The sequence below is a fragment of the Garra rufa genome, chromosome 18 (assembly GCF_049309525.1).
Source record: "Garra rufa chromosome 18, GarRuf1.0, whole genome shotgun sequence".
Lineage (NCBI taxonomy): Eukaryota > Metazoa > Chordata > Actinopteri > Cypriniformes > Cyprinidae > Garra > Garra rufa.
In genome coordinates this window covers 21,421,504-21,445,525 of record NC_133378.1, presented here as the reverse complement: position 1 = coordinate 21,445,525, position 24,022 = coordinate 21,421,504, and the positions used below count along the sequence as shown (strand labels likewise).

General features: G+C 36.7%; 1 protein-coding gene across 4 annotated transcripts in view; it reads right to left on the bottom strand.

Moving 5' to 3' along the window:
• Window positions 1-1,127: 1,127 nt before the first annotated feature.
• arhgef10lb (Rho guanine nucleotide exchange factor (GEF) 10-like b) overlaps window positions 1,128-24,022 on the bottom strand; it is a 68,086-nt gene continuing 45,191 nt past the window's right edge. For all 4 annotated transcript variants that reach the window (XM_073823011.1, XM_073823013.1, XM_073823014.1 and 1 more), the window contains 7 exons: window positions 14,190-14,276; window positions 11,780-11,994; window positions 11,496-11,653; window positions 7,713-7,855; window positions 6,448-6,619; window positions 4,748-4,870; window positions 1,128-4,662 (listed from right to left, as the gene is read on the bottom strand). In XM_073823011.1, the coding sequence (XP_073679112.1) occupies window positions 4,124-4,662; window positions 4,748-4,870; window positions 6,448-6,619; window positions 7,713-7,855; window positions 11,496-11,653; window positions 11,780-11,994; window positions 14,190-14,276 (1,437 nt within the window). In that variant the 3' untranslated portion in view covers window positions 1,128-4,123. The remainder of the gene's footprint in view (window positions 4,663-4,747; window positions 4,871-6,447; window positions 6,620-7,712; window positions 7,856-11,495; window positions 11,654-11,779; window positions 11,995-14,189; window positions 14,277-24,022) is intronic.

Below are 24,022 nucleotides of genomic sequence, written 5' to 3'. Positions count from 1 at the left end.
TTGAGTTTTTGGCTCAAGGTCTACATTTAAAGTCACCAGAGGTTTTCAGCAGAGATTGGGACTTTGCTTTCTGCAGACCAGTCAAGTTTTTCCACACTGACTGAATTCTTCATTTATTTTTGAACTTTGCCTTATACACAAAGGCATTGTCAATCGCCTAGAATATCATTATATGCTTAAACATAAAGATTTGTACTCATGGAAATGACTAAATTAGTCAAACCTGTTCATTAGAAGGGGGTGTCCCAATACTTTTGGCAATATAGTGTACTTTCTATTTTTTACCATAGGTGTTCTTTTTAACAGAGCATCTCAAATCAACACACACTGTTGTATTGTAAGTACAGTTATTTGCACATTCTCCATAGTCACAGAGGTGTGAACATTGTGCTTCTATTTAAGTTTTAAAAAGGAGGGTCATTATCTTGATCAAGTCCTTCAATTAGCAATAATGAGATTCTTGATTTCCCACTAGACACAAAGCAATCAAACATCTCTAATTAGAAGCCTTTGATGTAAGCATAGTTAACAGCTCCTCAAACTACAGTAAATGAGGCTCCTTTCCAATCACAACACAAAAGAAACTTACTGTCATAGAGAAAAACACCATCGTCAAAGTAAACCAACGTTCTCTTCTGCAAACACAGTGGCTTTTATATTCAATAACAGCCTGGCGTGATGCGTTTGAGAATGAAATAAATGCATCATGTCATTGACTTGAACAGCACAACAGGAATAGCATAAAATTATTAGATTTAAATTATTAGCAAAAAACATCGACTATCAGAACAATGAGTGACTGTTAGACGGCTCCCTTGAATCCTGACAGGTCAGTTTTACTCGGTGTCTGTCAGAGACGTGATTTGGCATCCTCTTCACGTAGCAATGGTGTCACAACGTGCATATATTAACCGCTGCCTGAGCTGCGCCATACTGCGTTTGCTGATATGTTTACTGTGAGAGCTGGCAGTGGCTGCCCAGAGATAAAAGGCTGGAAATATGCTGAGATTCAACATAAAATATTACTCTGCACTATTAATTTACAGCTGGTCTTATTTCAAAACCATTTAATGTTGAATCAGTTTAAATGAAATGAAATTGTAATGGAAAAATTGCAAAAGCTTCAATCATTGTAAATATGATTTAATTTTTTTTAACAAAGTGACACTGCGAACAACGAGAACCATCAGACACAAGTACCTACACCGAAGACTTTGCTTCTCCTTATCACATTTCACACTAAAATAACATTAAAACACATTTAAATAGACTGACTCCGAATACTCAGCTACCTTACGTTTCTGTGCACACCGCTTTGGTGGTGCTGCATAAAAAAATATCTTTTATCATTTAAACAAGAAAGAACTGGGTCACAGCCAATACTCAGATACACACTAAGGATTACTTTTTGTATTACATCTGGAAAAAACAACAACAACACTTACCCTGATTCCTCGCATGCAGATGGGATATAATCAAATACAATCATTTGGTGGTATCAGTCTTTTAGTGAAATTTGAAAAGGTGAGATTGTTTAGTATTCAGTTGTTGTGCATTATATACGGAGCACATGCTATTATTACGACAGACGAACATTGAATGGCGCGGCTGTTTATTAACATAAAGGAATATTCTGGCTTCCTTAAAAGCATTTGTGACATTATGGGTATTACCACCAAAATAGTAAAACAATTATTTTAACTTGTCCCTCGTTTTCTTTAAAAAAGCAAAAATGGTGGTTACTCTGAGGCATTTACAATGGAAGTGAATAGGGCCAATTTAGGATTTGTGACCCTGGACCACAAAACCAGTCAATATTGTCCTAGTCTATTTAGCTTTTAGATGGTGTATAAATCTAAATTTCAAAATTTACCCTAATTTTGAAATTGACATTTATACAATATCTAAAAGCTAAATATGATAGGAAACTGTAGGTGGATTAGGGGCTTAAGGTCCTTGCATACTGAGTATGAAATTCTTATTTCATACTCAGTATGAAATGTTTGCACGTTAAAAAATAACTGTGACCCCACGTTGTGTTAATCATGTTTACACACTGCCTCCAAAACTTTCATTCGTCATAAAAAAAATCAAATCGGGTTAGTTTAAACATGCTTTTTTTGGGCATTAAATAATGGCGCAAATGCCAGTAATTTGATAAGCGCAAACATTAGTAAAATGCGTTGCCTGATTAATTTGAATACTTTCTCCATAAATTTTGCGTCTGAAAGGAAAACTCCTACAAATGCATATTCAATGAGGTCAGGTGCAAAAATAACTGGCCACTCTAGCGTTAATTCTTCACTGCGCATCTTTAATAAAACCTGATAAAGTACAATTTTAACACCAAAAGACGGTTGCACTGGTGCAAGCTGTTAGTAAAACTGGTCCTTGATCTTTTAAAATGTGTGGTAAGTACCGCCGCTCTGTAGTATACACAGAGTATTTGTGAATCTTGCGAATCTTGAAAGTGAAAGTAAAAAGCGAGCATGCATTCAGAAGCGATGTCAATGCCCTGCATATTAATAGCGGCTCCCTGCTGACCACAATTTGTAAACCGTGTAATTACCCAAAAATATAATTGTGAAAGAAAGTATTGAATTTTTTTTTCCTTCCATCTCATATTTATTCCCTTTAGGTCAGGGATTCTCAACCGGTGGGCCGCGAGATAGCTTAAAATTAATTTAAATATTAAAATAAAATTAAATTCTGTTTAATTTTATTTTTGTAATAACGTGTTCTGTTATTGATTACTTTGGACTCGGCGCAGCAAGCCTCATCGCCCTGTTAAATACAGACTGAACGGCGGCTCAAAACTTCCAACAGCTGCACGCAAACTTCATCTTAGACCTGCAAGGGATGAATTTTTTAGTGCCGCGCCCGCCCCCATTACATATATAAATGATTTAAAAAAAATAGCTAATAATAATGATAATAAAAAGCATTTCTCTAGGGAAACGTTATATCGCAAGAAATATCGTTATCGCAATTCAACAACAATATCGCATATCCCATATTTTCCCCAATATCCTGCAGCCCTAATATTCCGTCAGTCCAGTTCAAATGGACAAGTTTAGTGAGTGCTATTTTGGCATCTCCCTGATGTCCTGTTTGGCAGGTTTACTTACTTAAGAAAAAGTACTCTGAAGTTATAAAGAATTAAAGAATTCAGGAGCTTTACATCTGTATATGTATATATATGTTAAAAAGTAAGAACTGAGCAGAGGGTTTTCTTTTAAATTCAAAAGTATAGCTTTAATTTAAAGTTTGTTTGAATTGTGTGGGTTTTTTATAACATGCAGCAGAAGAATAAAAAGGCAAAACAAATGTTTTGGTTAATAAAAAAGGTTTAAAAATAAACATTTATAGGAAATGTCAGGCATAGGGGGGCCTTGCAAAATTGACCCGAGAAGGAGGGGGGCCCCAGCGTAAAAAAGGTTGAGAACCCCTGCTTTAGGGGATCCTTAGTACATGGCATTTTCTTCCCAAACACAGTATTTGGATTTTAGTTTGTGATGTCTGTCAGCCATTGGCGATAGTGGCATCGTCTGCCAGCCCAACTTTAGTTTATGACGCTGCATTGTTTTACTTTTTCACATTAAAATCATGATAACACATATATGTGACCCTGGACCAATAAATACTCATTAGGTGAATAAATAAGCTTTCCATTGATGTATGGTTTGTAAGGGTAGGACAATATTTGGCGGAGATACAACTATTTCAAAATCTGGAATCTGAGGGTGCAAAAAAATCAAAACATTGAGAAAATCGCCTTTAAAGTTGTTTTACATCCTGTGACTATGCTATTGAAATAGTGAGCATTTTAAATTATTTACAGATTGGTCACTTTCATTTCCATTGTAAGGGCCTCACTGTAACCTTTTTTTAAAAAGAAGGACATTTTTTCGTGCAAATCAACATTATGCCACAAATGCTGCCATAGCTTAATTTATACTGAACCTGGAATATTCCTTCAAACCCTTCTGGAGGAGAAGTGGAATAAATAATCCTTATAAGCCATACAGGCTTATAGTCTGTTTGTCCTTCAATGATCCAACAGTCCTCCATCGCTGCAAAAAACACCTGCTGAAAGCCAAAGGAAGGAGATTTCATTACTGCCTCAAACTGTAATGGGCAGCTGCCAGACCATGAGCGTGTTCTCACTGGAGTCAGAGGAGTTGGAGGAATTAGTAAGCTGACGAAACCCTTTTCCGCCGGATATAACGGCAGCTGAAGTCACTTTCTCCCTACGTGGTGCTTCCTTAGAAGATGGCCCAGGCCCTTTGACCCAAACCTCAGGATCATCGCTCAGCTCATAGATGGAACCGTCCTCTAGGGTGTGCGCAAGGGAGCTCTGGGCCGAGTCGGATGATTCTTCAGACCGGGCCGTCAGGAGCTTTCCTGGGAGCTGAGAGGTAGATCGGAGGTGGTACTGCAGTAGCACTCCTTTAGCTTTGGCTTCTACCTGCGGAGAGCCATCCGCCTGCTGGAGGGACTCCTGAGAGGAATTTGTCACCTCCTTATCTTCACCCCCACTGCTTGAATCCGCACCCTCCGTGGCAGAATCTCGCTTCAGAAAATCTTGGGACAAAACGCTGGAGGTGGCAACCAAGAATTCAACAGGGCCGCTGTGAGCATTAAGTGACGTCATCCCTTTTCCTGATGGGAAAGATAGAGGGTTAGTGTTTGGTAACACAAAAAAAGGCTTAGATGCAATGCTGTGTTTGTTAAAATTGTATTTCACCTGTTATTTTGGGAATGCCCTCCAGTCTGGGCACTGGCAGGGTGACAATAATGCCCTGATCTGTGCCCACCCATAGCAATCCTTGGCAGATAAGCAGGCTGGTTACACAAACAGTTTTTTGACCTATGAAGAAAATATAATAAAATGTCATTTTTTTTTTTATTTATTTTAGTAGAAGTTCAAACCCTATTGTAATTGTTAGAATGGTGACAAATCAGCAATCTCCACGCAAAAATGATTGCAGACCAAACCGTAAGTCGTAGAGACTTGAAACTTGGAGCGATGGTTGTACTCACACCATCTACAATGTCACCAAGGCTCGCCCCAATCGGCCTGACAGGGGCGCTACAGCGATCAAAAAGTACGAAATCGCTCATAACTCCTAAACCACCAGTCGTAGACTAAAGTGTCTTATGTTGTTGGAATCCTTGGTTCACGACAGACAAAACATGCATCAGATTCGATTGTGAGTGAAATTTTCAGGTATTTCGCATTTTTGGAAAACCTACTTTTGTGAACTAGTCTTAAGTTTTTTCACCCTGATCAGAACCAAACCAGTGCAGAGAGATTCTCTGGAAAGTGAATATCAATAATTATCAAAAACATTCAAAAGGGGCAGAGCCACTTTTAGTAAAATGCATATAAATCCTGAACAGAATGAAATATTCCTGCCCAGCTCAGAACACTTTTGTAAGAGCTCAATCTGAGGTCATCGGGGGGAAAAAATCATGGAGCTTGGCCACTTGGTAAAAGTGGGGGAAAACATAAAAATGGCTATAACTGTGCAACTATTTTTCCTATCAACATGAAAATCAGTGTGCAACAAGGTAATTTGTGTATCCCATTGGGCGACAAAATTTGAGCACCTGTTAAGACAAGGTTAACAGGGGCCGATCGGAACCAAACTCGTGGGCCTGTTTGACTCATGGCCCCAAAGGTCTGAGAGAAATTTGAAAGAAATCAGCAGGTGATATCACATTTTTCAAGGGTGTAAATGATTGTACGTCACATGGATTTCCGCACATACGCACGATATTTGTATCATACGACAGTACTCCTCGTTCCAGACAACTTTTCCTCTAGAACCACTGCTGTCAATCAAATCGAGATGTAAAAAATAAAATAAAATACTTTTGCGAACTAGGTTCTTCTAGGTTTTTCACACATTCCGAAAAAAACAACACTGCAGTACAATTCTCTAGACTCTCTAGGCCAATAATTATCAAAAAAATAATGGAAATTTACCCTTTGGGAAGCTAAAACGGGGTTGTTTAGAAAAGTGGTCTGTCCAAATTTACCCAAAATCCTATAAAGCCTAAAGGAAAACTCAAAACTTCACAAAACCTGCTGAGCACATGCAACAGCTGATTCTAAACAAGCATACAAAGTTTTAAGGGGATCGGACCACAGCTGGTGCTATAACAGTCATAAATGTTGAAAAACATCATATTTCTATAGTAAATTACCTGGATTTGCCAAAAACGCTTTGTTTAATCATTGATTTAGATGGGTACAGCTTGGCTAAATAATATGTAACGTCTTTTTCTTTATATGCTTAAATGCACTTGAACCCTGGTAATCGCTGCTTGCAGCTATATTTTTGTTTATTAACTCCTGCTCAGTTTCAAACATTTTTATGGATCTACTTGACACTCAATGCTAGAGCATTATCCTGCGCCATAATCACATGTTGGACTTGCCAGGGCTCAAATATGCAGAGGGTGTTGAAATGTTGATCTCTTGGAGGTGTTCCAATGTTTCTGTGTGAAACAGACGTAGGGATGATCCCTCTGAAAATGCCATCCACACCCCTCCTCCAGCACGCACCATGTGGGTCACGCTAACCATGGGGTCAGGATGAACTTCAAAACTCTGGGAATCATAAAAGATACAAAATAATGATGAAAATGCAGAAAAACAAGAGCGAGCAAGAGGAATCTAAAATTTAGAGGGAAAGAGACAAAAAAAATCAAAGCTAAACATCAAAGTTTAGGCCAACATTGTGGACTGTAGTGCTCAAGAGCAAGTATAATTCGATGTCAGAGTATATACTGCCTAATAAAAGTCTGTTTTGGCATATATAGCTAGGCATATTACATTACAGTCCATAATGCCAACTGTACAGGAAAACCATAAAAGATTAAATTACTAAATAATCCACTTAAACCCACTAAGAATGTTTGGGGAATATTATTTGGTTTATAATACAATTATATTTATTTTTTTCAAAGTCAAAAGAAAACAACATAGTTGTAATAGCAGTAAGAGGCAATTACAACATATATATATATTGTATGAATAATTTAGATTTTTAAATATATTAAAAATAGTTCTTTTAAATTGTAATAACATTTCACAATATTACTGTTGCCCTGTTACATACTAATGGCAGCATATAATTGGCTGTACTTCTTGTTGTACTTTCTGGACTTTGCTTCTGTTTTACAACAGATAAATATTGACCTTCAAATGTAATTAGGAAGACATGTCCATATGCGTAACTTCCAACTTCCAGAGCTGAATTTAATCCTGATATTAAGCATCAGGAAGGCAGAGGGAGGGTGCACTCCTTGCGGCAAAATAGAGAGGTTGGCTCAGCTGTCAGAAGTGATCAAAGGCTAGCACCCTAACATGCTGTTGGGCTTCTACAGGGAGGATACCTTTTATGTGTGGCTTAAGATGCTCTCTCATAATGCATCTAGCACAGGAAGCCTTCTTAACAGAGGAATAAAATGTAAAACTCTGAAATAAAAGAATAATTTCAAGCTTTCCTAAACCAACCTTTGTTATCAAACAGATCTCAAGCTTTGTTAGGTGATGCGGCGGTTCACTCTTTTGACTTATACGGTCTTATGAAAAGCAGTTGAGCGTTGCGTCTTCATTGTAAAGGTGGTGGAATCACATTCAACACATTTTAATTTCACCAACGCATTTCTCAGATATCCAATGAAATCCAAATCTCTACCTGAGTGCTGAGAGAAGAGCCTTCAATCACAGAGACCTGGTTGGCACAGCTGGCCCACACACACTCGTCTATTTGGAGGAGTTTGAGGATGGGCGCGCATCCAATAACCACATGTCTGCAGGAATCTGGATCCCACAAGCCCTCTGTAACCACAAAATGCATGATGGATTTAGAGATGCTACTGGAAATGGCAAATATTTACACATCTTTAACAATGTAGCAGGAGGTTCAAAGAGGATCAATTCAAATTGAAGAGAATTTATTTATTATGTGTTCCTATAAAACAAGTAAATGAAAAAAAATACTATACTATATTGTCATGAGCACAAAGCAATATCATAAAAGAGGTGTTTGTGGTGTATACAGTTGCAGGAAAAATATGTACCTGGAGTTTTAGACAAACCCCATTGAATTTCATTGCATTGTATCTTTTGTTTTCCACTGAAGAAATAAAGTCATACTGATTTGGAAAGTCACAAAGCAAGTAAATGATAACTGAATTTTCATTTTTAGATGAACTATCCCTTTTATAGGCACAGTGTGTAAGATTTTTTGATTTAAAATAACTAAAAAACTCTAGAACAGTGTTATATATTTTGATGACTTGTGTACTTACATTATCCCAAATATTTCCAAGAATGTTTAAATTCAGAGAAATAAAGAATTTCTCTGCCAGTGACATCATACATCCTCGATTTCAAGTTTTACTGTGTAAAAACATGGAAACACCAAAGACGCTTTAATATGTTATGCGTTTTATCAGACAGGTAATCAACGCAACCATTATATCAGAATTCTCAGCACACTCAAATGAATCTAGTTTAATAAAACAACACTGCTTTTCCCCAAATACGCCTGACCAGAAAGCATGGAAGCGGTCGAATGTGGCATAATAAAATCTCAGCTGCTTTCGAGCCATGTGTCGCTTTCAACTCTTATTCACAATCGCTCCAGCGGCCTTGTTTATCTTCCACGTCTTTCAGACTCACCCTGCTTCATACTACAATGACGTTAAAAAACCTTTTATACATCAGCTTATCCATGAACACGATTCTGCCCAAGTCCCATCGGATTGCATCTGCTATGGAGATGATGACAACTCCCATGATTCCACACTTCATCAACCAAGTCATCAACACCTACTACCCCATTTGTTTCTTTTGAATATGCACCCTTTAGTGGTGAATATTATATGCAGTGCCTTTAAAGGTCAACTGAAGTGCATTGAAACATGCAGTGTTGATTTATGTGTTGACATAATTTCGACTGAAACAGGAAGACAGGGCCGGAAATATGCAGTCCTGACCCCTTTTTTAAATGGCCGATAGCTGCATTAGACAGCGTAAGACCGACACAATCTGATCTATATCGCTATAAAATATAGCATTCTCTATAGAATTCAAATGAGTTCGATACAATTTATGGTCTGCACCGACTTGCACATATGATCTGCTCTTCGCTATTTTGTCTCTGGAGTGGACTGGAGCAGAATCTGGCAATTTGTGTGAAACGGTGCAAAACCAGACTTCTTTTGCCTATTGGAAAACATATTTACACTGTCTGAATCGTTCCCTATTCCCTATATGGTGCACTACGTGTCATTTACCATACAGTGACCGATTTCAGCGACAGCTTCTGCACCTACTTATAGTGAAGAGGGCGGGACAATTCAGATTCTAAAGAGCTTTTGAGTGAACGGAAAGTTTGATGAGAGGCTAAAGTGCAGAGTGATGTCATCAAATTCGTTGATCCATATTGGCGGAGGTTTGAATGCGAATATCCTGTAAATGTGAATTTTGCCAATGTTTTGAAACACACTAGCTTAAGGCTAACAAATTCATACTAAAATCCAAAAAACTTCAATTTTGATGTCATTGGGACTTTAAAGGTAAATTTAATATGTAAGGTAATATGTACGTTTTCGCCAATAAAGAGGGCATATTCAAAACAAATAAAGAAACAAAGGCGTAGTTTGATGACGCCGTGATTGAGTTTGAAATCATGGGAGTTGTTGTATTCATGTCCATGAATGAGCTAATATACTAAAGTTTCGCACCTTTTTCTCTGTAGTATAAAGCAGTGTGGGGCTGAAAGTTGTGGAAGCGAAACGAGGCCGCTGGAGCTATTGCTAATAAAGGATGAACATGATACACACCTTAAGAGCAGCAGAGCCACAGTCGACCACTTCCGCATCTTCCAGTCATGCGTATGTAGGAAAAAGCAGTGCTGTTTTATCAAACTAGATGCATTTTAGCATGTTGAAAATTCTGTTATAATGCTACTCTGTGCGTTCGTCACCTAATAAAATGCATAATATATTAAAGTGTCTTTGGGGTTTCCATGTTTTTCTACAAAATAAAACCAGAAAATTTAGGATGTATGATGACACTGTCCATTACACTAGTTAAAACTGCTTATTTTTCTGGATTTAAACATTCTTCGAAACATTTGGGATAATGTAAGTACACAAGTCAGCAAAATATATAACACTGTTCTAGCGGTTTTTAGATATTTCAATCAAAAAATCCTACATATTGTGCCTTTAATGTTTTTCATCTTTTAACTGGAGTCAGCCAACCCAACCCATTCTACATACCATAACTATTTAACAAAGTGCTGTTTTTGTATAAATTCATATGATGTGATTTGAACATTTTTTTTTATATATTAAAAACGTGAGCATGAATGTCCACCCCTAAACTTAACTGCAAATAGGGCGTAAGCAGATTGTACAAATTCATATGAATTAGCCTTCACTTTTCTAAAACGTAAAATGGTACTGAATTGACATGAGAGTGAGTTGGCTAAACTGAAATTCTAACATTTAGATGGGCCTGGAGGTGCATATGAAAAAAAAAACCTTAGCAAAAGAGCACCTGGCCAGTGCTACTGGCGAAATATTCTGTGGATAGATGAAGCCAAAGGTGTTTGAAAGTAGTTAGCAGCTCTTTAGAAAAACTAGGATGGAGGGACATCATGGGGCTTTGCAGCCTCAGGGTCTGGGCAGCTTACTATCGCTGACAGAAAAACCACTTCCCAGGTTTATCAGGTCATTTTGCAGCAGGATGTAAGTTCAACTGTTTTGCCAACTGCAACTCAGAAGTTGAGCAGTTCAACAGGATCAGTGATCCCAAGCCCAGAACTAAATCAACAATAAAATACCCCATCTGATGTGGCCCAGTCTTGACCTCAACCTGACTGACATGCATTGGCTTGACCACAAAAGAATGATTCACAGCAGACATCCCAGGAATACTGCTGAACTGAGATGATTTTGTAAAGAGAAAAAGAGTTTTTTTCCCACCCTGCCCTGTGACTGTTTACATGGCGTGCCCAATAAAGACATGCAAATGCGTCACTGTTTTTGTGTTATTTGTTTAAACAGATTGTGTTTGTCTTTTGTTGAAATTTTATGACCAATTTATGCAGAAATCCAAGAGTTCACATATTGTTTCCTGCAAATGTAAACCCAAAGTTAATGGGAAAAAACCAACTGAATTTATAAAATATAATATTGTAGATTTAATGAAAGGAATAGTTTACTCAAAAATGAAAATTCTGTTATTGTTTACTCTCCCTTATGTCAAAATCTGTTTGACTTTATTCTGTGGAACACAAAAGAAGTTATTTTGACATGGTAACCAAACAGTTTCTTTTCCATAGAAAAAAGAAAGTTGTGTTTTGTAATGACAGAAGGGTGAAATGGTAACTGAATTTTAATTTTTGAGTGCACTATCCCTTTAATCTATATTTACACTGAAAATTGCACTGCAGTTTTTCTACCTCCACTTTTTCGGTTATAAACCGCAACCTTTCCGTTACTCAGTCCAGCGAAGAGAAAGCTGGCAGAGTGCTTTAGGCACAGAACCGGGCAGCCCTCAGGGTTACAAAATGTTAGCAGACACTGAGCAGCGGTGTCCACGCTTCCATAAACCAGGATGCTTCAGAAAAACACACACACACACATACACAGACAAGAAGCAAATTAGTTCTGGCTGACTGCATAAAATTAGCAATGTAATGACTCAAATTATTCCAGACCAATACAGGTATGTATTCAGACTTACTTGCCATCCAGTAATCCTACACAGATGGTGTTGCCGATCTTGGAAAGAACTTCAGAGGATTGTGTTTCCAGTTCTTCATCAGTGCTGGGTTCTGTGATATACTCCAGACAGAGTACTGGAGAACCTAGAGAGAAACTCTTAACTGAGCGTGGAGTGGGTCGGTTAAGGGAGAAAATCTCCACCTGCCCGTGGGAGTCGTCACCCCCGCTAGCCACCTGCGCAGCCGAAGACACAACAAAAAGAAAACAAACATGAGAAGGAGGACATCCAGTGCTTGAACTCACTGACATGGCCCGGGGGGGGACGTGGAAACACAGCCATGAGATAAATGATTTATAGAATGTCTTTTGATGTGGAATACTTGATGTTTGTTTCTAGAGCTGCCTTTCGAGAAACTTTTAATCCTGCTTCCCTCTTTCTTTTAAATGTCGATCAAACTATTCCAACAGTGTTTTTTTTTTGAGGAGCTCCTGCTACCATCACTTACTTCAGGTGAAGCTCTGTGAGTCAAAAGAAAAATATCACAGAAAAGTGCATTTCAGTGTACAAGTTGTGATTCAGTAAGATTTGTGAACTGATTCATGACCTGGAAACTTTTAGACTGGAAATTATACGAGTTAGTTGCAATCCTCCAAACAAATTGGTCCAACACCACTGGGAACAAACACAGTTTGTTTCCAAGTAGCAACAGGTATGAATGAGTCTAGAGCTGTCACTAACGATTATTTTGGTAATCGAGTAATCGGTTGATTATTTTGACTATTAATCGAGTAATCTAATAATTATATATATATATATATATTTTATTTATTTTTTTTATTTTTTTTGTAGTAATAAAAATATATATATATATATATATATATATATATATATATTTTTTTTATTACTACCAAAAAAAAAAAAAAATATATATATATATATATATATATATATATATATTTTTTTTTTTTTTTTGTAGTAATAAAAAAAATATATATATATAATAAAAAAAATATATATATATATAATTTTTTTTTTATTACTACAAAAAAAAAATATATATATATATTTTTTGTAGTAATAAAAATAGACCTAATTGAACAACAGCCTTCAAAATTACTTAAAATACATATATAATAGCAATGAGGCAATAATATTTAGTTCAAATAAAGTATCAAAAGCAAGTAATCATATGGTTTACTTGAACAAAACTGTTAAGATACATAACATACTATGAATGAGTCTAGGGCTGTCACTAACGATCATTTTGGTAATCAAGTAATCGGTTGATTATTCAGGTTATTGATCGAGTAATCGAATAATTATTAAAAAAAAAAAAAAAATTTGTAATAAAAATAGTCCTAAGTGAACAACAGCCCAAAATACATATATAATAGCAATGAGGCAATAATAATTAGTTCAAATAAAGTATTCCACACATGTAACTGTTAACTGTTTGTGTGGAGCAGCATTTACTGTGAACGGAGCAGCTCTGAGATGCCCGTAACCTACACGCATGTAAATAATGAAAGCATTCACAATAGCATAATGCCTTATTATGATTTTTAAATGGTTTTAATATATCATGCAGCTCTGGAAGACGGTCTAATAATACATTTCAAGGATTCTTGTCTTTTGAAATACGATACTTCCGGTATTTTGCCGGTTACTCGACACGGGCAAAATGCAATCGAGGATTTTTCTAAAACGAGTACTCGAACTGAATCAGCCCTAAATTAGTAACTGAATCATTTATTTAACTGATTCATTCAAACACTGTCTTCGCTGGCGCTTGACCACTTTTCTACTTACATGAAGCATTTCCAGTATTTGGCTCAAGTATTCAAATTTACGTAAAGACCCCAAGTGTGCGTAAAACTTTTGATTACCCAGTGGGAATCAAAAAACATGGTGATGTAAAAATTCAAGTTATATGTGATATCCTATTAATTTTACTTGTACTTTAAAGTGTAATGAGTTTCAGAACAACAGCACTCTTGCTTATGAAATGTTGCTTAAATATAAACTGAATAATGTGGAGCAGAACTCAAAAGGCTGGAGGTTCAAACCCTGCGAGGAATGATAAATTGAGCTATTTTTATTGTGCCTTTGAGCAAGTGTACTGTACATGGATAAAAGAACATCTGCTAAATGACTACTCAGTAAAAAGTGATACTGGTGGTTTGGGAAATTGGCATATTGTCAGTAAGTTTAAATAAGGGGCTCAGAATGTTCTCAGTTGTACTGTCCTGATGACTGACTTGGTTAGAGGTGGGCAAATGTTTGTATGTAATTTGTTTGCCCTAAGGTGCATCAGAGGTGAGGTGAGGGGAGGGTACCAGATGTGCAGAGATATTATGATATTCCTGTACAAATGCGGTGATGATTTCTAAAGAAGAAAAGATGTTCTTATTGTACGAAGTGTACCTACCCAGAGGTAGCCCTGAGGCAAGGATGTGCTAGCCGCAGAAAAACCAAGGAGAGAACAGTGGACCGGGTTATACAGGGCAGCCTGCAACTGCAATAAAAAAAAAAGATGAAGATATCACTTTTGGAAATCAGCATTAAAAGATGCACCTCTGTAAATTAGCTGAAAAATACAATACTAAGAAACATTTAAATTGCTATATACACACACTACATTAAGACTTCTTATGTTTTTGAAGAAAATATGAATGTAATTCTTAAAACGTAATTTATTCCAGTGATGGATTTTCAGCATTATTACTCCAGCCTTCAGTGTTGAACATGATTCTTCAAAAATCGTTCAAATATGTTGATTTGTTTCCCAAGAAACATTTCTAATTATCAACAATGTTAAAAACCACTGTGCCGTTAAATATTTTTGTAAATACTGTCTTTTTGGCCAATTTAATTGCTGAATAAAAGTATTAAGTATTATTATTTTTTCTTTTCAGATCTTACTTATCCCAAACTTATGAATATTAGTCTAACATGGTTTCAACAAAACTGTTAAGCATTAAAAACTTTTTTTCAAAAGTGCTAATAATATGAAATTCTTGAGCACCAATTCAGCATATTAGAATGTAATGGTTGCTGAAAGTTCAGTGTTGACATTACAGAAAAAAATAATAATTTCAAATATATATCAATACATAATTACACAATTCACAATTTATTTTTGTATATTACACACACACTTTTTGTGTTATTTCTATTTTCTGACAGACATGCAATTCTACAGTCACTTTGTATGTCTAACACTATAATTCTGCTTCTGCAATGTGGGATGCAGATAAGTATAGTGGACTATTCTGGTGCAACTGCAATTTTATTCTGCACACTAACAAGTCGTCAGCAAATATTTTATGTCGATCAACAAAAAAGCAGGATATTATTCTCTTTACCCTCAAAGTAAGCATCTTGAGGCTCGATTTCAAGAAGCCAAGCATTAAGAGCTGCCGGCTTTTGACTACAGGAATATTTGATATCAATCAAAATGGCAAAGTGTCACTCAAAAACCTTAAGCTTGTGCTGAGAGAGATGTCAGTTTGCTCAATGCTAAGGGAAAGTAATTTAAACATAATCCTGACACACTCTGGTTTTTCATCATTGAAGTAGCTGTACTTGCATGCTTATTACAGACGTAGCTGCCCGGGGTATCACCAAGATGGCCGCCAAGTGAACTGAATTGCCTTGAAGGGACATTCTCATGTTGAGACTTTTAACTGTGTTGAATGAATTTTGTTCTAAAAGATGATCATTAGAGTACTGCAACAGTGGGATCAAAGAAGAAAAACAGTTTTTTGCATGTTCAAAAACACAACTCAGAGCCAAAGGATTATCTAAACTAGAGGACAGAATTGCACTTTTATTTATTTATTTTGGATTGAAGGCTTTAAATGGGGCATGATAAATATGATGCACATCTTTTGATTTTCCTGTTTCAGACAGACCTACACTTCAGGTTTTTACAGTTTATAACATTTCTGGGTGGGAAAGGCATGGCACACATTGACTCTCTTAATTTGACACACTTTGTTGTCCATGTTTTGGCAGCTGTGGCGGATCCGATACATGCTGAGTTAGTTCACATCTAAAAAGGCTGGTGGCCACAGCCAACGCTTGGCTTGGAAAGAGACGTTAAAAAGAAGTTAATTGACTGCTTGGCTCAAATTAGACAGACATAAGGTTATTAAACACCCATTGCCATTCACATATAATTTATGCACAAGCCAGACAAGCTATTATTCCAGGTTTAATCATCAGGGCACACATGTCTGGTGACAAACCAACCCCTGCTGACACTGTGTTAATCTTAATTAAGAGTACACTGTTTACCACAGCAAGACAACACATCATTTAGCGCATATTGTGGTAACTTAATATTAACTATAGCACCTTGTAATTACAGCTTGTGGAAAGTATACAACTAAGGTTGTAAGGGTTTTGTTTTTTTAACATAATGGCACATAATAATTAATGTATCGTCATGTCAAAATTTTTAGAACAAATTAAGTGTGACATGACAGAATACAGATAAATCTAACTTGTTTCTGCCTTTCTATTAAAGTAATGCTTCACCCCAAGTTACTTGCGGCACTGGTACTTGATGCAAGTACATGATGCTTTTTGAACTTTTTTGAAAGCTCCAGTTCCCATTTCTTCTAATCGCATTGAAAAAAAATAAGCAGGACACTTATGAAAAGGTCTCCTTTTGTGATGTTTGTACAGGTTTGGACTGGCATTAAGGTGAGTAAATAATGACAGAATTTTCCTTTTTTAGCAGCCTAAAAAGACCGTAATTGCAGTGTTTTTCTGTAAACCCTTTTGCACACACACTCAAGACATTTCCTGTGATTGCGTTTCAAACTTTCTATTAGAAAATACAGAGATTTATCCTCAATGATGGCAGTAAAGTACAGCCACAGACAACATCAATTTTTCCACTTTTAGCCCAGACAAAGCTGTAAAACTTTCATAAAGCTGTTCTTTTTTTATTACATGTAGGGTTAAAAAAAGTTATGAATGTAACAAATTACTATTGTAGTAGTATTGATTTCTAAACTGATAACAATTGTCTGTTTTTATACACCAATTCTTGAATCTGATTGGCTGAGATGAGTGTGATATTCTAGTGATAACAGAGCTCCAACTGTTTTATAATTTGTATCACTCCTCTTGCAGTATTTCTCACAGCAAGTGGCATGGCAGATGCCCAAATCCACTTTACGTTTACAAATAATAGTGTTTTTGTGTCACGGAATGTAATTTTAAGAGTTTTTAGGTGAGAATGTACTTGTTTATTTAATGATTATTATAACGTTTATTTAAAAATTTGCTACGATGTTTTCAGAGATGTGAGCTCCAGGGCATCAGTGTGCGTTCAGTGCTCATGAACCCACTAAGAGCAGCCTCACCTCTGCCAGATCTTCTGGAATTTACCGCTGACTCCGATGTCTCTATAGTGGTTAAACATGAGATATAATTTGTTTTGGGTAAATCTAACAGGTCTCAGTCTCATTAATCTCTTGTTTGTTCCAGAGCAAACAGATTTGGCTGAGGGCAATATCTCATCACGCTATATTTTATGTAAATTTATACAGTTCTTTCAGGTCCTCAAATCTGATCGGTTAAGACGAGTGTGATATTCTAGTGATACTACAACGTTCAACGTTCACCATTTGTATTACTTCGCTTGTGATATTTCTCACAGCAAGTGTCATAGTGGACGTCCAAATGCACTATAATTTTATAAATAATATTGTTTTTGTCTGGGAATGTAGTTTTAAGAATTTTTTTAGTCGAGAATGAACTTGTTTAGACGTCAAATATGCAGTTAATAAAGATTACATTTATTTGAAAATTTGCTTTTAGAGATGTGCTCATGAACCCACCAAAAGCAGGCTCACCTCGGCCAGATCTTCTGGAATTTACCGCTGACTCCGATGTCTCTATAGTGGTTAAACATGAGATATAATTTGTTGTGGGTAAATCTAATGGGCAGCCTTGGTCTCGTTAATCTATTTTTTGTTCCAGAGCAAATAGATTTGGCTGAGGGCAAAACTATATTTTTTATATATAAGCTATATTTTATGCAAATTTATAGAAAATTCTCTCTGATCCTCAAATCTGATTGGCTGAAAGGAGTGCGATATTCCAGTGATATCGTAACTCCAACATTCATCATTTATATCACTCTGCTTGTGATATTCCTCACAGCGTGTGTCACAGTGGATGCCCAAATCCACTATAATTTTATAAATAATATTGTTTTTGTGTCATGGAATGTAGTGTTAAGAGTTTTTTTTAGTTGAGAACTTATTTAGACTTCAAATATGCAGTTTGTTTATAAAGATAATGTATATTTAAAAATTTGCTAGAATTTACTGCTGGCTCTGATGTCTCTACTGGTTAAACATGAGATATAATTAGTTTTGGGTAAATCTAACAGGCAGTCTTTGGTCTCATTAATCTATTATTTGTTCCAGAGCAAATAGTTTTGACTGAGGGCAAAATCACGTTATATTTTATGTTACTTCAGTGCTATATATCAGAGTGCTGCCTTTGTTATTCTAACTGAATTGCATAGCAACTTGTATGATGGCTGTTTATTAAATACTATTATTCAATAAAAAAATATTTATAAATGTTCATAGTATTTAATAGTATTTAGTACAGGGGAACTGTGTTTGTGTCTTTGATGGTGATTAGTTACATTGTAGACTGTTTTTATGAGTGAGTCGGCAGTAAAGACTTATTTTGAAAGAGAAGGAAGCATTTTTGTAAACAAGGACATTATTTTTACCACCTTGTAAGATGCAGCCAACAAATGCACTGAGCAGCGCTGTCCTATGAAATCACCATTAACAGATGAAAGGATGGTACGACAAATATATCGCTTCATCGGCGAAAATTCAAACTAATGTTTTATTGTGAATATGAGATTAAGCTGAAGAATGAATCCTGTATCAGATGCAGGTAATCACACTCACTCAGTTCATCTCTGTCATATTGCTCCACAATACGCTTGCAATGTTCTAAAGTTCTTGCTAGTTCTAAAGTGACATTTTCAAATTAGTAACGGAGGCTTGGGCTCAGCTGTTAAACTGTCAACTTGAAATTTGAATCCATGGCAGAAGGAAGCAGTTTGCACAAAAGACAGTTTTTAAAGACACTCCATTGTTGTTTCTTGTGTATTTACACACTTGTGCCATTGAACTGTTGTATAAATGCAATATCACATGAGTAGCCGTGCAATATGGCTATATATTGGCAATGTTGTGATTACTCACAGCCGTATACACGGCTATATATAGGACCAGAATATAATTCACAATATATAGAAATGAGGGACTACTAGACTGCTTTTATCTGTAATGTAATGAGAACCCATTACATTTTCATGACAAATTAGCCTATAGCACAGTTTCATGGCAAGAGGATGACCTGTTTAGATGAAACAGTCCTTATTGTGTTTGAGGAGGATCTTGCGTGGGAATCGCAGGCTGCCGCTGTCCTTCTCCTGCTGTGAGTCTGATTCTCAGCACTCTGATGTGCAAAACTTGCTGCAAACTCGCTCTTCCTGGGTATGCACAGTGGGAATGAAGCCCCTTTTCATCTTAAGCAATCTACTGGGGCCATGGCTTTTATTCACATTTTCCCCTCCATGGAAAAAACAGGTAGAATATTTAATATGTACATGAATTAGCCCACTGGAATTATTTATACAAGGTTCTGTGTCAGGCTTGCTATTTTCTTCAGAATGTGCTGCTTTTACGCTGCTGTATTTTACTGTAGCATTTATCTTAAGACATCTTAATGACTTGACGATTTTTAGTGTCCTCATTCGTTCTTTATTCTTTTCAAGCTCATTATTACTTTTTTGCGTTCTGATAATATGGGGGTGGAGAGGGGTTGTAAGAAGACCGATTTAAGACGCATCCACATTTGTCTCATGGGTGTTCCTCCTGAACACAGACTATACTTCACATCACATAGGCAACCGCTTGTCTATTCCTGCATATTCTCTAGCAGGCACAGATCTGCCTCGCTTTAATCTGCAGTAACGAAGGTATTTTCCCCCATTCTTTAAAACATCAAACATTTCCCACAAAAGAGTTTCTCGTACCTAAGTTATGTAAGTAATATTAAAGAACAACTTCAGATCTACTCTGTCACAAACACACATTTGTATATGTTCAAAAATATAAACGCATGCTTCTATTAATATAGCATCTAGAAGCTTCCTTTTTTGAAGAAGACAAGCAATTCACTTTGTTCCGATTTGGACTTTTCTTGGAAAGAAGGATCTTTTCCATTATTCAACACTGATTTAATTGGCTTGCTCACAGCTTTGTCTGTCACGCACTAGGAGAAAACTGTGCAAGCAAGGGGTCAGCAAGGCTCGACAATAAAGACTGCCCAATGATCCGGGGGCCAGTGTGAAAGACCGCTCGGGACAGTTGACGGATTTGTCACGGGCCTAACCAGGCCACTGCTGCGTCCTCACGAAAGTTTACCATTTGCATGTGTTTTTAAGCATTGCCAATTTAAACATACAAGCGATTTTTTGAAGCATTAAAGCGCAAAAAGACAACTACATTCTGTACTCACATGCTGTGTTCTATGTGTACAGTGCACACTTTAATATGGAAAGCCAATAAGCTCACACAAAACGGCAAATTTTAACAGGGATGGATGTTGAAGATAAAATGTTTCCGTGTATAATATATATTGTTAACACGTTGCTTGCTTTGTAATTTCACACAAATTTTTCATGCGTAAAAAAACGTATTCTAAGTGAAAACAACGTGCAAACAATGGATCCTTAATGTGTGATTTACGTGTTATAATTCACAAGTTTTTGAGCTTCCAAGCTTTCCATACATAGAGAACCACATCTCTGACAACGCACAAACCCAGAATTCTGTTTCTAATCCTAGTTTAACAAATACTCCTTGCCAATTTGAACATTCAAGGGATTTTAAAACATTCAAGCGCAAGAAGACACAAAAATATAACTACGTTCTGTATTCACGTTCTGTGTTTTGTGTGTACAGTGCGCACTTTGATATGGAAAGCTAAGAAGCTCAAAAACGTGTGAATTTTACTTGGTAAACAACACATTGAGGATGAGGTGTTTTTACGTAGAATATGTTTACGCATTGTTTGCACAGTAATTACACACCGATTTTTCACATGTAAGCAACACATATTCTAAGTGGAAAAAATAAGCAAACAACACATCCTTGACATGTTGTTTACTCACATGCTGTGTTCTGTGTATGCAGTGCGCACTTTGATATGGAAATCCAATAAGCTAAAAAATGTGCAAATTTTAACACATAAGCAACACATTGAGGATGCATTGTTTCCACGTAGATTGAGTTGTTTACACATTGTTTGTGCGTCAATTACACACCGATTTTTCATGCACAAACAACACCTATTCTACACAGAAACTGCACAAACAACGCATCCTTGATGCACTCTTTACGTGTTAAAATTGGTGCATTTTTGAGCTTACTGGCTTTCCTGACAGAACCACATCTCTGACAATGCACAAAAGACAAATTCTCTTTTCCGTCTTTGTTTAACAGAGAAATACTCCTTGCCAATTTGAACATTCAAGAGATTTTAAAGCATTCAAGCACAAGAACATGCGAATAACAACTCTATTCAGTACGAACAGCGCACACACAAAGAACTGTGTGTCAGTCAACCCACAAGCCGCGAGCGTCATAATTACGCTTCTTTTCATGTCTTCTTGCGCTTGATTGGACAAATACATCCAAAAGTATGTCAAAATACCAGTCTTGGCGAGTATCTTGCTGGTTATCCAGCTGGTTATGTCTTTAAGTGAACTTAAACAGTTGAGAATGAAATCAGATATGTATCATTATATTTGATCCATGCATCATCTCTTAAACTGACCTCGGTTAATTTACCAACTGCTGTCAGTGTCCTTGATGTTAATGTAAAAAAAAAAAAGAAACACTTACTGCTCTTGACTGAATAACTTTAAGCTATATTTAATTTATGCAGTGAAAAATATGCAATGTTATTTTACGTATGATTTAGTGGTGTGCAAAGCAGCCGGTATTTGTATCTGTATTTGTATTTGTTGAGGGGGGAAAGTATTTGTATTTGTATTCGAGTAAAATTCAAAATAAGTGTAAAAATAATGAGTGACGGGAAGCTATGATAAGGTTAACTAGCCTATAGCCTACATCTTGCTGTCTGCAAAAGAAAGTGTAACTTAAACGTACCATATAAGGGTTCACATGTCGCGCCTAAAAACGCGTGGAAAACGCTAGGCGTGCCGCTTTCTCCTTCTTTCCAAAACGCTCTGCAGGCGTCTGCCGTTGCTAAGCAACCATGACCCGCGCTCTCCATGAAGACGCGGAAGTTTCAGCAAAGGATGAATGGATTTCCAAAACTAAAAATCGCTCTGCTACTAAAAACTGTTATCCCTGTAACAGCTATGACCGGCTGTTCCTCCATCTTGGCTAAGCTTTTAATGTTTTTCGTGAAAGGAAGAAGCTGATACGTTGGTTCTTGTCACATGACCCGCGGTGCGCTCGCGGCATTCTGAAAAGTTGAGATGTTTTTATCTCGATGCGGCGCGGACGCTCCTGGAAAAGAACAACCGCGTCGCTTCCATTATGAGCGTGCATACCGCGCGTCTACATTTGAAATAACGAACTTGAGCGCGCAAAAAGACGCTACATGTGAACGGCCCCTAATGGAATAATCTCCCGATTAAACTCCGCTTCCCGAAAGTTATAAACTGCCTCCAGAACCCAGTTAATGTACAAAAATCTATTCAACAAAAATAGTGATGCAGTGAAGTCTTTTTTCACTCAGCCGAGCCTTCTCTGTTGCTGTGTGTGGAGCAGCCTGTGTCAGTCACCTCTTTTACCCCCCACGACTCCTGAATGTCACTCACTCACTCACTCATGCGGGCATGCACTGCGGTCTCATAAGGAAACGCAGCTTTTTGACAAAGTTTTTCTTGTTGTTTCCGAATACAAATATTTTTAAGTATTTGTTCGAAATAAATATTCGTAAAAAACACGCTATTTGTGCCTTTCCGAATACCGTATTCGGGTTCGGCTCCACCCCTAGCATGATTATGAATTTTTGTACCTGAACACCTAATACACTGTTTAATTAGTATCTTTGTTCTGTTTATTTACTCATGCTGTTCCTTGTAATTTGTTCATTTTCTCTTATTTACCGACTGTTCACTTGTCTTTAATAATGTTTGAACTTTATATTTGTTAGGCTAGTAGTTTTTGCCGTGATGTCGAAACTGGAATGGAGAATTGTAAAATTTAACAGGTATTTAAAATTTTGATATGATATAAGCTTATTTATTAGAATACAAAATAATACGGGTCAAAAACAATGATAACAATAACTATTTAATTTTTTTGTGGCAGGGCCAGTGAAAATGTATATTTAATTGATAAAAAACACCCTGCTTTTCTTACACCACTGGCAGCTAATTTTATTTTTAGACAAAATGCACTTAATTTTGAATTTTTTTCCCCCCAGGAAACAAGACTAAATATCTTGCATCTTTTTGCTTATCTAGTAAATGCATCTTGATCTAAGAATTGTATTATTTTTGATGAGAAAACAGACATTAGCATTTTTTTGCGGTTTAGGAATGTTTCATTAATAAACTTCAAATCCAAGTATTTTGTTCAAGTAAGCAAATATATTGAACTTCATGAAAGTTTTGTTAACAAATGCTGCGTTCCAGGCAGGTTTTTTAACTGGTAAATCACCACTTCAAACCACGATTCATGACTTTGTAGCGTTCCAGGCAAGTCACGCCAAATTGCCTGGGCACATTTATGAATTATTATTATTTTTATATTATTATTAATTTGATTGCAACGTTATATTGTCCTAAGCGCTATTTTTCCACCGTGTACTACTTGCATAAACACCGCACCCATTAGGGCTGATATTGTTGTTTCTAGGGCTATGTCACGTCAGAACTCGGAACTGGGAGTACATCGATCTAGTAGGAGTTCACGAGTGGGAAGTCACGGGTTTGACTGCCGTTCCAGTGCACTTTCACGGGTAGAAGGTCGGAAAAACACGAGTTACGGGTTGTCTGGAACGCGGCAAAAGTAAGGAATCAAATCAAGTGCAAAGAGCACATGAGCTATGAAGATATTTTTTCCTGGGACTTGTGAGCTACAGTACAACGATATATTCAAACTCATTTTGGGCAAGGCTGGCACTGAAGTGTACTTCAAACAGGATGATGACAGAATGCAGATG